Source organism: Macaca mulatta, chromosome 16, assembly GCF_049350105.2.
Source record: "Macaca mulatta isolate MMU2019108-1 chromosome 16, T2T-MMU8v2.0, whole genome shotgun sequence".
Lineage (NCBI taxonomy): Eukaryota > Metazoa > Chordata > Mammalia > Primates > Cercopithecidae > Macaca > Macaca mulatta.
In genome coordinates, this window is record NC_133421.1 from 59,362,236 (window position 1) to 59,379,290 (window position 17,055).

Consider the following 17,055-nt stretch of genomic DNA (forward strand, 5'->3'; position numbering starts at 1 on the left):
TTGCTGAGGGCCTTGGTGAGTCAGGCAGTGGGCTGGGTTCTGTGGATACAGTGGCACATTGGGCAGACCTGTCCCAGCTCTGTGGAGCATGTAGTCAGGGACATGCTGCCTGGGGGCATTTCGCTGAAGGCCCAGGTGGGCAGAAGGTGTACCACATACATCTTGTATTCTAGAGTCCTATTCAGTATTCAGTGGTTGCTCAAACAGTGTGAGCCAAGGACCCACCTACTCTTGCTGAGTCTCTGACATGCTGGCCCAGGGCTGGAATCTGGGTCATAGGATACACCTCTAGGCCTGGTCAGGTACCCCAGTTAGTTGCCATCCAGATAGCCTGTCCCAAAGCTGCCCTGAACCCAGATCTTCAGGTCTCTGGGCCTGGAGTGTACATCCCATTTCTCTGGGCCCAGCCAGAGCCTCACCTACACAGGGCCTCTCTGGGGCACCCCAGCCTCTGACCTTTGCCTGCCAGTTAGGTGAGGAAAATAAAGACCCTTAATGTTTCTCTGGCATTTTATTACTGCACTTACCTAGTTGTTATCTGGATATTGTCTCAGAACAACTTCCACAGGCATATAGGAGGGGCACTGTTAGGCCCAGTATACAAAAGAGAAACTACACCCACTTTGGCGACAAAGTTCAAGGATACCTGACAGTGTGTGGCCGGGACAGGCACCCAGGCTTTGTGATGCCACACAGGGCCATTGACTCACAAGGCAGTGTGCATGTTGAGGACAGGAGCCCAGGCGTGGGGACATGGTGGGAATCGCTGTGTGTGCTTGCAGGCCGGTGGCATGGCTCTGTAAGGCGGGTGGGGAGTGGCCACAGGAAGAACCCAACCCCGACACAGAGGATCCAGGATGACTTCTGTCACTTTTGAGCTGTGCAATAGTTGGTGAGCACCTTCGTGTCCTTGAACCTCAGTCTCCACCCGTAAGTAATGGGAGTAATGACAGCATCCGGTCACCTCCCCACAGTGGGGAGAAGGTGGGGAGAATGAACAGCAAAGCACCTCGATGGCAACGAGACAACACTTAGGGAAGCGGGGGATGGAGCCTCCAGCCGTCCGGCCCATGTTTCAGTTTCACAGACACCTGCTCTGTGGCAACAACCAGGGGATCTTGGGGCTGTGAGAACTGGGTGGCTGCTTTGACCCTCAAGGGCATCCAGTCTGGGCTCCTTTCCTTGAGATAAGCATGTCCCGGCTGGGCAGAGCCCTCCCCAGGAGGCGGAGGCACCTGCCCACACAGGCCCTTGCCCCGGATTCCCTATTTGGTTCACTCCAGACCCCGAGCCAGGACATCTATGGGACATGTCATACACAACACGTCCAGAACTGAACTCTTGGCCATCCTCGCCTCTCTAGCTTGCCTGGCCCGGGGATGGCGGCTCCTTCCTCCCGTCTCCCTTCCCAGGCCAGAATCCTTGCAGTTGCCCCTGATTCTTCTTTCTCTCACATCCCACATCCAGTCTCTCAGCAAACCCTGTCCACTCTACCTTCTAATTACAGGTTGAATGACATGACAGTGCCACATTCAACTGTTCTTTTTTTTTTTTTTTTTTCCCATTGTAGCCTTGACCTCTTTGGCTGAAGCGATCCTCCTGCCTTAGCCTCTTGAGTAGCTGGGACTACAGGTATGTGCCACCACACACAGCTAATTTTTTATTTTTTTGTAGAGATGGGGTCCCACTATGTTGCCCAGACTGGTCTCGAACTTCTGAGCTCAAGTGATCCTCCTGCTTCGGCCTCCCAAAGTGCTGGGATTATAGGCATGAGCCACCGCACTTGGCCTTCACCTTGTGCACCCTGATAGACCCAGAATCGACCGCATCTCCCCACCTCTCCTCTCTGCGCCAGCCCCAGTGGCTGCCAGGCTGGTTCTCAAACCCTCCAGGCCTACTCCTGCCAGGGGCAGCAGCCCTATCCCTGGATATCCATATGCCTCATGCCCTCATCACCTGTGACTTTTTGCACAGATCTCACCTTCTCCTGGAGGTCCACCTTGACCTTACTAATCAAAACTATAACTCACTACCCAACCCCCAACCTGTCCCTGCTCCCCATTCCTCTTAGCCTGTTCTATTTTCCCATAGCCCTTAGCCACCTTCTACCATACTATAGATGTGAGTCACTTATTTTATAATTTTTGAAATTGTTTTGTAGAGATGGGGTCTCACTTTGTTGCCCAGGTTGGTCTGGGACTCCTGGGGTTAAGTGATCCTCCTGCCTCGGCCTTCCAAAGTGCTGGGATTACAGGCATGAGCCACCACACCTGGCCTTTATGACATTTATTGTTTTACTGCCTCTTCCCACTAGAGTATATGCTCCACAAAGACAGATTCTTTAGCTCTGTACTCTGCAGTTGATGGTATTTCCTGCTGTTTAGAGCAGTGCCTGGCACAGAGAAGGTACTCAATAACCATCTATTGAACAAAAGAATAAATAAACAAATGAATAGATAAATGGAGGGAGCCAACTCCAGCCCCAGCCTCTGCAGCTTCATGCCCAGGAACACAGCGTGTTCTCTCCCTGGCACCAACGCCACAGTTCTTGGCACCCAGGAGGGTCTCCAACTCAAAGTTATGTGTAAAATGAAGGTGAGGACAGGGCCAGTGAAGGTTATTCCCTGGACCCCATCACACTCCCTGAATCCCTGCAGGGCAGGATGGACGATCCCTTCTCAAGGCTCTCCTCTCATTCCCACTCTGAAGAGCACTACGGGGAAATGAGAGCTGAGCCCACAGCCCCCTCCCCCGCCATCACCCACACAGTTTCCACAGCAACAACAGCTTCCTTAATAATGCGATTAAACAGCTGGATGGGGCTGATAAGGGGAAAGGTCCGGCATCCAGAATGGACCACGTGGCAGAGGCCTCCCTCATGGCAGACTTCATGGTCATTGAAGCTGAAATCACTGCAGACTCATACAGGCGGTAGGTGGGGGTGGGGACACTGGAGCCCTCTGCCCCAGCTTTGCCAGGGACTTCCCAAACCCTGGGGGCCCCAGGCCTGTTGACAGCCTCTGTCATAAGAAGAGTCATTACTTCCTTATTCCTGTGTGGCAGTGGAGGGGGAAGCCACCACTGCAGGACTGCTCCTGAAGTCCCAGATAGGGAACAGATGGACGGACAAAACCATTGACTCAGCAGCAATGAAGGCATGGAGAGAGCAAGGACACGCTCTGATCCCCACTCACTCTCACTCAGCCTTTGGAAGGCCTGGGGGCAGGGGCCAAAAACTGCCTTGCTGTAATCCCAGCACTTTGGGAGGCCGAAGTGGATGGGTCCCCGGAGGTCAGGAGTTTGAGACCAGCCTGGCCAACATGGTGAAACCCTGTCTCTAGTAAAAATAAAAAAAGATTATCTGGGCGTGATGGCACATGCCTGTAATTCCAGCTACTCAGGAGACTGAGGCAGGATAATTGCTTGAACCTGGGAGGGGGAGGTTGCAGTGAGCTGAGATCATGCCACTATACTCCAGCCAGGGTGACAGAGCAAGACTCCTTTTCAAAAACAAAACACAACAAAACAAACAAACAAAAACTGGTTGTGCTGCGCCTGCGGGCCCCACGCAGGGATGGCTCACAGGCTCAACTGGCCGATCTGCTTCTGGAAGGGGCTTTGTTTCACTGAGCTCCTGCTGCGGGCCAGGATGATCATTTCACGCTCATGGCAGCTGCCATCCAGGGCTGATGCTGGGATTAGACCCAGGAAGTCTCGTTCCAGGTCCCAGCTCCTTCACATGGGATTACAGTCTTTCCTGTACACCTGGTAGGATTCCAGCATGGTATCCCACCCTGGGGATAGAACACTTGCACCCAGATCACCTTTCAGTCATGCAGCCCATTCTCATATCACCTGCTTTGCGCAATTCTTCTCACAGAGCTGAGGGGGCAGAGTGGCTAACACGTGGGTAGTGGCCTAGATGGGGTTCTGGGAGACCCTGGCTAGAAACCAGAATATCCAGTTAGGAGAAATCTGTCTGGGCGCGGTGGTTCACACCTGTAATCCCAGCAATTTAGGAAGTTGAGGTGGGCAGATGACTTGAGGTTAGGAGTTCGAAACCAGCCTGGCCATCATGGTGAAACCCTGTCTCTGCTAAAAATAGAAAAATTAGCCGGGCATGGTGGTGTGCACCTGTAATCCCAGCTACTTGGGAGGCTGAGGCAGGAGAATTGCTTGAACTCAGGAGGTGGAGGTTGCAGTGAGCCGAGATTGTGCTACTGCACTCCAGCCTGGGTGACAGAGCGAGACTCCATCTTAAAAAAAAAAGGAGAAATCCAAGCCTAGAGTTAGGCTCTCATTTGCTGTCCCATCCTGCCCCCTGCCAGCCCCACCCACTGCACCCCAGTGCCAGAAACAGAAACAACTTCAGATCGGGGAGGGGAGGGGGCCAGCCACCCCAGCAATGGCACACCAGGTCTCATTTCACCCTCAACTGCCCAGGAATCCTGCCCCAGTGCGGAGGACTGAACACAGTCTGGGTGCTCTGGCCCTACCTCCAGGGTGGCTCAGCTGGTCGTCCCTGCCAGGACCTTCCTCCCTGGAAGCTTGCCCAGTGTTTCAGGACAATTTCCCTGTCTGGGGGGAGGGCCACAGGCAGGCTTGGCAAAGCTCCCTCTTGAATGCCATTTCCCTGACTCACTTCCTTCCCCATATCTCTGGCCCTTAGAGACCCAGGCCCAGGTGACGTGGGGGAACAGCAGGATTGAGGAGAAGCCAGCCTGGGGTCACAAGCAATGAAACACCGTAGCCAGAAGCCAAGAGCTCGGAGGTCGAAGCCACTCAGCATGGGGTTCGCTTGTAGCAGCTAAGATGGCAGAAAGCAGCCCGGGAGCCCTGGCCTTGCAGGGAAGACTGGGTTCCTGAGGGGAGGGTGAGCTATGGTGTCTGCTCAGTGGAGGAGTGTCTACCTCCCACTCAGCTTCCCCGTGGATGTGCAGGTCACTGTCTTCATTTGAGAGTCAAAATACATTGGCATAGGAGCCTTGCCCATTACTCATACATTTTGGTGGCTGCCTACTAGAAGGCAGAGGAGACCCTGATACCCAGGAGCTCTAAACTTTGAAGGGCCTTAATCATGCATGGCCTTGGCCCCCAAGCCCAAGGCTCATCCTTCCAAAACTGGGCAACTCCAGACCTGAAGTAGGCCCCAGAGCCCACCTCAGTTCTGCTGGAGCCCAGAGAAGGTGAGTTATTTGCCCAAAGTCACACAGCTGGTGAATAGCAGAATTGGGGCTAGCTAAAACAGAGCAGGAGACACAGGGAGCTGAGCCTCCAAGGGACCAGGGATCTGCCCCTCCCTAGGATGGGTAAGCAGCTAAGGGAACAATGAGGTCACCTTCCCCATGTGGGCCTGACCAAGGGGAGACCCATAGGCCTCTACCAAGTGCTGCTTCTAAGTAAGCTCCATATGGAGAGCAGGAAGAGAGCTAGGGAAGGAGGAGTCCAGAAATCTCAGAGGAGGAACCAATGAATCCCCACTGGCCACATCTTCCCTCTTCCCAGCCACAGAATCTCAGGACCCCACCTTCTTTCCTGGCTTGAATCCTCTCTCCAGCATCCCTACCAAGCAGTCACTAACCATGTCCTTACATACTCCCCAGTGACGGGGAGCTCACTACTTCTCAGGCAGTCCGTGCCATCTTTGGATGGCTTTCATGGTCAGGATCTTCAGTTTTCTAAGCTTCCTGGGGCCGTCAGATCAAGGCTAATTCTGCCTGTTTACCTGGGGGGTAAATAGCTCCAGGCCCTTCCTCCATATACTCCCTTCACCACCCAGGTGCTCCCCAACCTCTGTGATTCAGAACGGAGAGGAATCCTGCAGGCAGAGGCCAGCACAACAGAGCAAAGGGACCCCACCTCCTCCCTTGTTCTGAGGCACCTCTGGCCTCCTGAGTAGTGAGGTGGTTTAATTACACAGTTCACTCTTTTGGTATTTATTTCCACAGAAACTCCCAAGGCACGTTCAGGGAAGTTGGTAACCGGCTTCACAGTCGATACAGGTGAGAAAGAGAGGGATTCATACAAATCATTCACCTGGCAGCTGCTGTGTGAGTACACAGATGTGTATACATCTGTCCCAAGGGCATGGTCCTCTCCAGTCTCCTACCCTCAGATTGAGCCGGGAACAGCCCCCAGCTCCCCAGCAAACAGCTGAAATGGGAGCCACTGGCCCAACAGCCCTGCCAGCTCTTTCCCTGCAGGTCTTCCCACGTCTGACACTCCTTTCTAACCCCATTTTTCTTTCTCCTCCCTCTTCTGGGGAATGTCAGGACTTGCCACCCATAGAAAGCTTCTTAGTTCTTAAAATCATTCCACATTCCCTATCTCATTTGATCAGAAAAATCTTGTGAGGTGGGTAGGGGGTGGGTTAATTCCCATTCCACTGGTGGAGAGACTGAGGCTATAAGGATAAGCTACTGAGCATCTTGGTAGATTAAACGAGCGGCCCAGAGGGGCCTGAACACCCCACCCCCTCCTTGCATTTTCACTCCCGGTTCAAGTACTTCCAGGCTGCCCTGAACCACTTCTCACAAAGTGGGTCACCCACGGGCCCCTAAGGTAAAGGTTCAGAGGGAGTTGTGCCTGAACAATATGCCATGCAAATGAGATGCAACACAGCACATCACAAATGAACAGCCCCGAACTCCAGGCCTTTTTTGAAACTGGACTGTGGCAGAGGTTCCAGCTTCCAGCGTGGACTCTTTCTCCTTTCAGCTGTGCAAACCCTGTCATTCCCTCAGAGGTAGAGCTGGGAGCCTCCCTTCTCTCTCCACACTCCTCCCCCAGTCACCAGCCACACTGGGTGTGTGGCCTAGAACAGGTTTCAGGAGCCAGAAGAGAATGTGAAAGACATTTAGAAGGCTGGGCGCGGTGGCTCAAGCCTGTAATCCCAGCACTTTGGGAGGCTGAGACGGGTGGATCACTAGGTCAGGAGATCGAGACCATCCTGGCTAACCCGGTGAAACCCCGTCTCTACTAAAAAGTACAAAAAAACCAGCCGGGCGAGGTGGCGGGCGCCTGTAGTCCCAGCTACTCGGGAGGCTGAGGCAGGAGAATGGCATAAACCCGGGAGGCGGAGCTTGTAGTGAGCTGAGATCTGGCCACTGCACTCCAGCCTGGGCGACAGAGCGAGAGTCCGTCTCAAAAAAAAAAAAAAAAAGAAAAAGAAAGACATTTAGAGATTGGGGTGGGAAGGGGGGTGGTCAGTTTGCCATTTAAGGTATCCAAGCAGAGATCTCACGAGGGCTTCATAATGTAGATGAGCTGACTCCCACGGAGCCTGCATCCTCAGAGGAGGTGTGTATCGCTCACGAGCATCAAGGAGAAGTGCAGGGGCCAGAGGGCCCGGAGGCTCAAAGGCGCACAGTCAGGCAATGGCAAGGCTGTAACCACAGCCCCGGAGTCCTGTTTCCCAGCCCTGCACTCTGTCTTTGATTGTCCTGGGATATTCACTCCCTTGGCCTCAGTTTCCCCAGCTCTACCCTGAGGGATTGGACTCACTGCTTCAAACTCACAAGCTCTCACTTTCTTGGACTCCACAATCCCATGTTAAGGTAGAACCAGAGGATGTCTGAACATGGGACAAAAAGGGAGTCCTGAATTTCCCAACTCCAGGTTCCAGGAGACCTGTCTCTGTGGAGTCCTAAGCTCTCAGGGTTCAGGTGGCTACCCAGGAACAATGAGCCCTTGTGCCTGAAGTTTGGGCACAACCACCCTCTTGATTTTCTGCTTGGCATTCCAGGCGCCACAAACCTGCCATGGCCATACCAGCCTGGCCCCATGGGCAGTGAAAGGAAGTGTGCATGTGAGGCAAAGGCACAACCTCTGGACCTTGGCGGCAAGTGGCCTGTCAATGCTGAATAATAGATGGAGTTCCTGTGGGACTGGGAAAGAAGGGCAGTGACAGAGAAGTTGCACCATCTCAGATTAACCTTTGGGTCACCCACAGAAAAAGAGAGAATCCCAAAAACGCCTTTTTACAGTTTTTTTTTAACCTCCATTGCCCCAAGTTTCAAAAACTCCATATAACGCCTTCAGCCCATCCTAAACACAGCCCAAGAGCATGGGTCCAGACTTATACACCTATGCACACACGAGCACAGCACGAACTCTTGGGTAACACCCCACGTGCCTGTGTGTATGCGTACACACCTACAGGGCACATATGTACAAATACTTAAAATAGGAAAAAGAGATTGGGATTCACAGGCCCTGGACACCCCTTGAATGACCACAGAGAAGCCCCTTTAATCTGAGCTCCCTCTGTAAAACGGAGAGCACATGATCACTTGCCTCATAGAGGCAAGTAGGTTTGAAAGCTGGTAAGAAAGCTCCTGGGCTGTAGGCACTTAACTCACCTGAACTGTGCTGGAGGCTGGAGTCAGCAGGCTGAAAAGCAGCTTGTCTTAGAAAGGGATTTGGAGTGAGAGTCACAAAAGGCCTGATTTTCTTTTCTTTTCTTATTTATTTATTTTTTTACAGACAGGGTCTCGCTCTTTCGCCCAGGCCACAGTGCAGTGGTGTGATCATAGCTCACTGTAATCTAAAACTCCTGGGCTCAAGTGATCCTCCCACCTCTGCCTCCCAAAGGGTGGGATTACAGGCGTGAACCACTGCACCTGGCCTCTAGCCTGATTTTCTATCCCAGCTCTGCCTTCATTGAACTGGGTAACTTTGGGCAAGTCTCTTCCTCTCTCTGGACCTCCCTTTCTCCATCTGTAAACGAAGGGAGTTGGACTACAGGAATCCTGACACCCTGTACCTGTCTCCAGACCAGGGTCTGCTTCTCCTTTCTGAGTCCAGGGTGGTGAGGATGGCCTGCTCTCAGACCTCAGCCTTACCCAGAGAAAATAAAGTGGCAGGAAAGCTTCCTAAGAAGGGTGGGACACTGCACAACCAGCCTCCCAAAACATCTGGTTGAGCAGGTGCTCGGGATGCCCTGGGGCATCCAGGTGGGCAACCGAGTCCTAGTCTGGGACAGATGCTGAGGGAGGACCCTCCACCACGAACGCGCGGCTGATTGCGAAACGCCAGTTCCTCACCCGACAGAGGGGCTGGGGTGGAGCCGACTCACCCAGCCACGCACTGTGCCTCACTTTCCCGGGCTCCTCAGTGCTGCAGCCGGGAAGGGAAGAGCAGGGCAGGTCCCGGACCCTGCGTGGGACCCAGCTCCGGGCGGCGCCGCCAACCTCCCTCCCGCGCCCACCGCCCCCTCTCGGGCGCCCAGGCGGTCTCAGGGGCTCCGTCCCGGGATACCTGCCGGCCTCGCGGGAAGGCAGGCGGCGAGGACCGGGCGAAGCCGGCCAACCCCGACCCCCGCGCGGTGACCCCGGAGCCCCGCGCCTTACCCAGAACTTGGAGCCGAGCTCCCCGGAACCGCACAGGGTGTCCATGGGGCCAAGGCGCGGCAGCGAGGAAGGCGAGCGCGGTCCGACCCAGCGGCGGGCAGAGCGGGCGCCGGAGCCGCCTCCGCCCTCCGCACCCCGCGCTCCGCCCGGGCCCGCCCCGCCGAGCCCTACCCCAGTGCCTCTGGGTCCAGTCTCCCTGCCCCCGTCCCGCGGGTTGCGACAGCGCCTCCCTGGGAGGGACTTTGGGGCAGAGGTGGGGGGGCCTTGGCACGGCGACAGCTCCTGCGAGCGGTCCCCGGGCCATGCCAGGGGGATGTCCCTCTGAATACCGAGGCTGACAATCCTGGAGTAGAGTCTATTTCCAAGGGGGAACTGGGATACACAGGCGCTCCCACCCCCGAACAACTCCGTGGGGCCGATGAGTCACTGAGTAGGGGACATTGGGAGAGGGATTTAACAATCCTTCCTAGGAAAAAAGGAATCTTTGAGAAGGTCACGTTCCTCTCCGGAGGGCGGTTTCCTCATCTGTAGAATGGGAAGGGCTTCCGTGCTCAATCCGGAAGCTGACCTCTTCCTCGTCAGGTTCCAGGGGCCACTGGCAGGCGCCACGCTCTGGGAACCGGGGTGTACTGCGCGGGTGTGTACCCGTGAGGCGAGGGTGGGGGCCGCAGCATCGTCCAGGGGGCCTCCTATGTCCTCTTAAACTGCTGCCCTTTTAGGCTCTGTGGCCCCCTGACCTTGCCACATCACTTCGGCACCTCTCTGGGCCTCTACTTTCACATCTGTAAGATAGAGACAATCATAGAAGAATCTTCCTCCCAGGGTTCTCTGAGGATTGAATGGAAAAGGTATGCAAAGTGTATCGCCTGGCACACTTAGTGGGGCACCCAACATGTGTGAATTCCCTCTGCTTCAGCCTGATCAGGGTGGGGGGAAGGACAGGCGAAGCCCCAGGAGGAGCCCCACGTGAGTGTCCTTGTCCCCCTCCTAAGGCTGAAACTCTACATTCCCAATCTGTAAAATGGGCTTGTCAGTGCTCTCCTTCCCCTGCTTGCCTCAGCTCTCCTTCTCCCCGTATCCCCTCAGATGTGGGGATGCCTCCATCTCTCAATCCCGCTCTTGCCCTGTCTTCCTTAACACAATCCCAGAAGCCAACTCAGCACCCCTTGTTGGGACTCAGAAGGAATTCTCCTGGGCAGATCTTTCCCTGGCCCTTCTCTTCCCTGCCTTCGCACACAGGCCTGTCCAGTTTCACCCTGGTCACCCCTTTTCTGACCCTTGTTCTCAAGAGAAGGTGTTTCCTTCCTTGGCTGCTCAGCGCAGGCGTGGGTGGGAGCCAGTAAGGGTGCAGAAGCGACAAACCACTTCCTATCTCTCTGGGCAGGCAGGAGGTCACTAGAAGGGAAGTCTCCTTGGCTCTAGGCTGTCAGAACCAAGATCTGGCTGGGCATGGGATAAGCGTGGGAGTGGCAGTGAGACTGGGGACTCCTACCCCTCCACTGGGCAAGTTCTTTACGCCCCGTCTTTGTCTGCCCTCTTCCCTTCCACTCATCCACACACATCCTCCCTCTCCTGTCCCCCGACCTTCCTCTCTGGGCAAAAGACTTTACAGAGCTTTACACCTTGTTACAGTGTGCCTTGGGTTATATTTAGTTATGAAGAGTCTGTCTTCCCTGCTAGTCTGAGAGGTCCCCAAGGGCAGGGACTAACTCAGTCCCCTCCAATCCCCCTCTGTACCTTTTATACACTGTATGATCTCAAAAAACTCCTTGATGTCTCTGGGACTTCATTTCCTAAGAAACGTGGACAAGGTGATATCTAAGCTCTCTTCCAGCCCTGGTGGGCCAGGCTTCTACGGCCTAGGCAGCTGGGAACCTTCCTCTACCCCTTCCATGACCCTTCATCAGCACCCTTCATCAGCACCCACCACCCCTGTGTTTTGACCTTGTCTACCCACCGGCTTCCTCCAACTCTCCCTCCTGTCTCATTCCTTTTCTAGGGCTTGTGAGGTCATAGGCACCAGATCGCTCTGGGCTTGAGGAGACCTGGGGACTTTTCTTTAGGGCCCTCTGGGAGGTGAGCTCCCCAGGCAGACCCCCTTTCTGAGATGGAGAGCCCAGAACTAGCCTGAGCTTCCATCCGGGACTTTCCAGACCCACAGTTGGCCAGGTAGTCCATTGGCTAGAGCTCTAGTTTTGGGCCAGGACCCTTGGGTTCTGGCTTCAGCATCGGAGCTGAGGCACCACCCCTTGTAGCCCCTGGCTTTTCTATTGCAATTGCCTTCCCAAGGCTACAGCACTGGGTTGGGGACTCTGAGGGTGTGGTGGGGACCCTTGGCGACCCTCACCTTCCCCCATCTCTTTTGAGGCATTGGGGCTTCACCCCTCTGGGCCACTCAGGAAGTGTGTCCCCTTTCAGAGACTCCTTGAATAATAACCACAATATTTCTAGGATGTTATTGTTTTGGTTGTTCTCACTAGAGCAAGAAATCTGAGGCCCTGAGACACCCTACAGCCTGCCCAGGGCCACAGAGCTTATCTCGGCACAGGCAGGAGGTGCCCCACGTCTGCCTGCCGAGGAGGCTGTTTCTGCGCAGTCTCCTTGAGCGGGATGCTCTTCCCGGATCTGTCTTCAAGGCTGCTTGGTGCACTCTCCTACCTACACCCTGTCTCCCTTTCTGCTAGCGGCAAACTTCTTCAAGAGTTCATTCAAGCCCCCCACCCCCTCAAAGCCTTCCTTGGACCTCCCCAACCTAGTCCTGGGCTAGGAGGCTTCCTCCGCTTGTAATCACTGTCTTGCTTACCTTGCCCAGAGGACTGTGGATACCTTGAGGATAGGGACTGAGGTTTGTTTATAACTGTATCCTCAGCACCCAGGACAGTGCCTGGAGAAGCTGGTCCTCAGGAAGTGTTGTTGACCGATTAAGCAAACACCTCATTTCCTAAGAAGGAGTCATAGGCAACAAGGCCACTGCGACATTAGGTACAGTCCCAGCAGTAGGTGCTGCCCACTTTGCTTTTGAGTGTTCAGAACCAAGATGGTTCTTGCTGGAAGGGCTCCCGAGAGAAGCAATAACGGCCTTGTGGGTTGGGCTGCAGCAGAGAAATGGACTAAACCTCTCCCAGCCTTTATGGCCCAAACCCCATCCTCCCTCCCCAACTGACTGCTGCTCCAGGCAGGATGGATGGAGCATGTGCGGTGCCTCCCCCGCAGTGAGTGTCCCAGGGGAACCCGGCATCAGGGATTTCCTGGCAAGGAGATGGAAAGATAAAATAATTGCAAGGTACAGCTCAGAGCAGGCATGACAGCAGAGAGAAGAAAGCAGAACAGTGGGGGACGGGGAGACCCAGGCACAGGAAATGCTTCGAAGGGGGAAGAGGCAGGTTGGAACTGACAAGACAGAGGGGCAGGGTGTGGAATAGCAAAGCTTCCCCTCCAAGCACCGCCTGATTCCTTTTAGCCCCTTGCGGCTCCTTGGAGGCCTGGAGCACCCCCAAACCAGGCTGTAGCTCCCACACCCCAGCCTACCCCTTGTCCTCTCCCCTGAAGTGGGGTCTGCTTCCTCCAGACCCCAGTCTGGTGGTGACCCCACTGGTCCCACCCATGGCCCTCAGTGAGGCTGCCCCTCTGCCACCAACCTGCACTTGATCTGATTTGGCATGCAGGGGAGAGTGCTGGCTGCTGTGCCCGATTCTGGAGTTTTCAAAGCAAGAAGAATTAATTAGTTCTGTGGGCCACAGTCAGCAGATCCCACACCTGGAACCAAGGCTAAGACACACAGTTTTAAAGTTCTTAGCAGAATCCCCTCTTGGGGCTTAGGTGGAGCAGCTGCCTCCTTGACCTGCCTTGCTGTGCCCTGGAGTGGGACTCCAGGCCACAACTCAACTTGCTTTGAGAGTTCCTTTCCTTCCTGGCAACCACGGTCCTGGATTAGCCCTGGGTCTCCTAGATTCAGGCAGGAGTCATTGAACACCGCGGGCTCAGCACTCAGATGGCGGGGATTCCTGTTTGGGCTTCTCCATACACAAAGTCCTTCAATGGACCCTGCAAGCCTGCTTCCTCCTTCTGAGGTTATACAGAACACCTGTCCCTAGAAGGTGTCCATCAGTGTTGGTGCCCTCTCCCTGGCTTGGTCCCTCTGCAGGAGGGGCACCAGGTGCACCAGGTGAGGGTGCCCTGTGCCGCCACCTGGTGTCTGACGCCCTCATTGCACTGCTGTTGCCAGTCCCGCTCCACAGGCTGCTCAACTGGCCCAAGGAAAGAGAAAATAGGCCAAGGGGCACCAGGCTGTGGCAGGTGGGGACTAGGGTGGAGACAGGAGTGAAAGCTGTTTGGAAAGTGGGCGCGGTTTAGGTAGGTAGGGCAGGGCTAGAGGAGAGGAAGAGAGAAGAGGGCGGGATGGGGAAGAGAACAGGTACCATGGGGTTCAAGGGCAGGGTTATGACGTGGAAGGGTGGTGCCTGGGAACCCAGAGTGATTGCAGAGCTACCCTTGGCCGGCTCTTGGACAAGCGTCTGGAGTTGAGGGATGCCTTCTCCAGTGATTGAACCCCTCTTGCCACCATTCCCTATGGCCAAAGGCTGGTGGCCCACCAGGTGGGAGGCTGGGGGCCTCTCTAAGCCTCTGAGTTTGCCATGCGGGGAACACGTGTGCCTATTTGTATGAATATGAATTGTGACTACTTTGGAAAAGCGCCCCCTAGCAAGTAATTTTTGAGCAGGATTCTTCCCATTGTGCCCCATTTCCTCTACACTGAGTAGAGACAGGAGTAGTGTGGGCTGGAGGTTGGCCAGACCTAGGGTCAAATCCCAGCTCTGCCATTCCCTGGCTGTGTGACCATGGGCAATTCACTTAACCTCTCTGACCCCCGCTGCCTCATGGAGAAATAGCAATCAAACTTCCGTGCTAGGGTGTTTTGAGGAGTGAGAGACTGCATATGAGCCTCAGATTTGTTTTTATCCCCAGCTCAGCTCACTCCTCTTCCCAGTCCCCACCCCCACACAGACCTTTTCCTGGAGTCTTGGGGGTGGAGGAAGCAGAAGCAGCCAAGCTTGAGGTGGGGGCCTACAGCCGCTGACACAATTTCTTCTGAACCCCAAAGGGGAAGGCTGAGGACAAAGGCGCCAGGGTAGATGTTCCTACTTCTAAAAGCCTGAAGCCCCTAACCAGTTCCATTCTGCCCCTGGAGTCCTCATCCAAGGCCTGCTGCCCCTACCAGCCACTCCCCACCCCAGCCTCCTTCAGTTTCTCCACCCTCTACCCCCACCCGCTACGTATCCCAGAGCAGCATCAAATAACCACCCAGACAAGCAGCATGAGGTTAGCAGTCTTGATATTATTATTAAGATCCAGCGGCAGCTGCTTTTCCACCTCAAAACCCTTTTAATGAGACACAACAGTTTCCATCATTGATAAAGATTTTACATCGTTGGGGGGAGAGGTCACAGTTCTCTCCCCGACTCCCCCAAAATACCCACTTTGACTCTACTATTAATATTTCCACATCACTATCCAGAGGACCCCCTCCAGGCACTGCCCTTTTCCAGAGAAACCCTCCAGGCCACAGAGAGGGCTGCTGGCGAGGAAGCAGGTGAGTCTTTTTGTTTTCACCAGGCTGGTCCCTGCAGATCTCTACAGAGCAACCCAAAAGCATAGTAAGTTCACCCCAAATTCCTCGGTCCCTGCTGGGAAGAGGAGGCCAGGGGAGGGGGAACCCAGAAAGAAACAGGCATGCTAAGACTCAACCTAAGCGACTCTCCAGTACTCCAGTGCTGCTGGGCTGTGCAAGTGGTGGTGGTGGTGGTGGGTGGGGGTGGGAGGGTGCTGGAAGGATGGGGGTGGGTAGGAGTCCAGCTCTCTGGCTTCACCTTGACCCAGAATCCTCTAACCACTAGAAGAATAAAAGATCCCAGAACCCCCTGCCCATATCCTCCAACCTCATTAGGGAATAGACAGCTACAGAATTCTACAAAAATATAAAAGCTTAGTCTGCAGATCCAGGTGACAGAACTCTAGGAATTTTGTATAGCTTTGCTTTTTTTTTCAATCTTAAATGGCAGCTCCTACAAGCGCTCCCTCTCCCCACCCAAGGAGGCCAGAGGAAAAAGTCTGACATTATTGCACACCCTAAAAGGAGAAAACCAAGCATTGGCTTCAAGGACTGGTATCAGTTCTCTCCAAAAGAGCAATGAGGAAAGCTCTCACCCAGCTTAGAAAACACAAGGCTGGACAGCGCCTCCAGGTCCACTCGCCCGGCAGCCTGGTGCTCCCAGTTCCCAGCTGACCAGGTCAGACAGTGCGTGAACGAGCATTGCCAGTGAGGTTTCAAGAACCCAATCCACTCCTGGGGTTTGAAGGCCTTGGGGGCGAGGGGATAGGGCTGTTCAAGGGAGTGGGGTTGGGACAGATGTTTGGGAGTGGCTAGGTGACAGGCTGCCTGGACCCATGGTCGCCACCTCTTGGCACCAAGATTTCAGACAAGAGAATATTGTCTGCAGTAGCACCAGACAGGTGGCCTGGGCCACGCCACTCCCCCTCTTCCCGCCTGTCTGTCCCTGACCACCTTCAAACCTCCCTTCTCCACGGGCTCCCCCTGGGCAGGCAGCAGCAGCAGTGCATGTAAACATCTTGAGCGCTCGCTCATCACCACCCAGGGGGCCAGCTCCCCACTCAGCAGCCTGCAGCCTGGCCTCCGACCCTACCACCTCCACCAGAAGGTTGCCTCTGGACGCCCAGCCCTGGACCCTCATCCTCAGGAAGGGCAGCCCAGTCCATTTACACAGCTTAATTCCATTGCGGGCAGGTGGATGAGGTCCCCATCGGGCAGTGCCTGTAATGCCAGTCAGCTAAGCCCACCCCCAAGGGCAGGAGGCTGAAGTCCAGGCAGCTCAGGTCACGCATCCAGCCAGAAGTGTGGCAAATCTGTGCTGAAGCTTCAGGAAGGAAAACCCAGAAACACTTCCCCCCTCCCCCACCAACCCACAGATCCAGATCTGCAGCCTCTGAGGCAACCTCCCCCAGCCTCAGTCGGCCCCATTAACCAAAACAGCTTCATTATGCCAATTTCCAGCTTTCAATGTGCGGCTGATAGCTGTCAGCAGAAATAAGAGTTAATCTGGAATTACTCCCATTCACTGAGCTGCCTAGCTAGAGGAAGCAGTAAAGCTTTGATAGCAGCAGAGGAGACCCTGCCTCCCCAGCCTGCACCAGGCGGAGGGGCTTCTCCTCTCCTTCACAGCTGGGGAGGGCGGGCTAGAGGTGCAGCCTTCCAGAGCAAAGGGTTCAGGTTCTCTCACTCTCAGACACGCACACACTCACACTCATATACACACACACTCATATACACAAACACATACACACTCATACACAAAGAGGCAGCCCTGAAGCTTCCCTCCCCACCGCCCACTCCCCATCTCCAGGATCTCTCTCTCATCAGTGCCATCTGGACGTGCCTAACTCTCCATCCCTTTTGCTTTTACTCTGGACCGTGATTAGCTTTTTATTTAGGAAAATTACTTTATTTTATATATATATATATAGATATGTATGTATGTATATATAAAAAGATTCCATTTCATTTGTAAAATCTCATTTTTTCTTTTTCTTTTTTTTTCCCTACAGAAAATGATGACGAGGTTAAAGGAGAAAATAAGTTACATTACAGTTTCCAAAATGGTTCTCGCTCTCCGCTGAAGATGGGCCACCG

General features: G+C 54.5%; 1 protein-coding gene and 1 long non-coding RNA gene across 5 annotated transcripts in view; one reads left to right on the forward strand and one right to left on the reverse strand.

The window, feature by feature from the left end:
* The window catches only part of ABCC3 (ATP binding cassette subfamily C member 3), a 57,518-nt gene extending 47,682 nt beyond the window's left edge, over positions 1-9,836 (reverse strand). For all 4 annotated transcript variants that reach the window (XR_013406517.1, XM_015119269.3, XM_077971161.1 and 1 more), the window contains exon 1: positions 9,351-9,836. Coding sequence is in view for 3 of the 4 variants with exons in the window: in XM_015119269.3 (XP_014974755.3) it covers positions 9,351-9,395 (45 nt within the window). In the remaining variant the exon portion in view is untranslated. The remainder of the gene's footprint in view (positions 1-9,350) is intronic.
* Positions 9,837-10,063: 227 nt separating this feature from the next.
* Positions 10,064-15,536, forward strand: LOC106993999 (uncharacterized). Its single transcript, XR_013406530.1, has 3 exons — positions 10,064-10,198; positions 14,866-14,940; positions 15,410-15,536. It is a non-coding gene; the product is annotated as an uncharacterized LOC106993999 (long non-coding RNA).
* Positions 15,537-17,055: the final 1,519 nt, after the last annotated feature.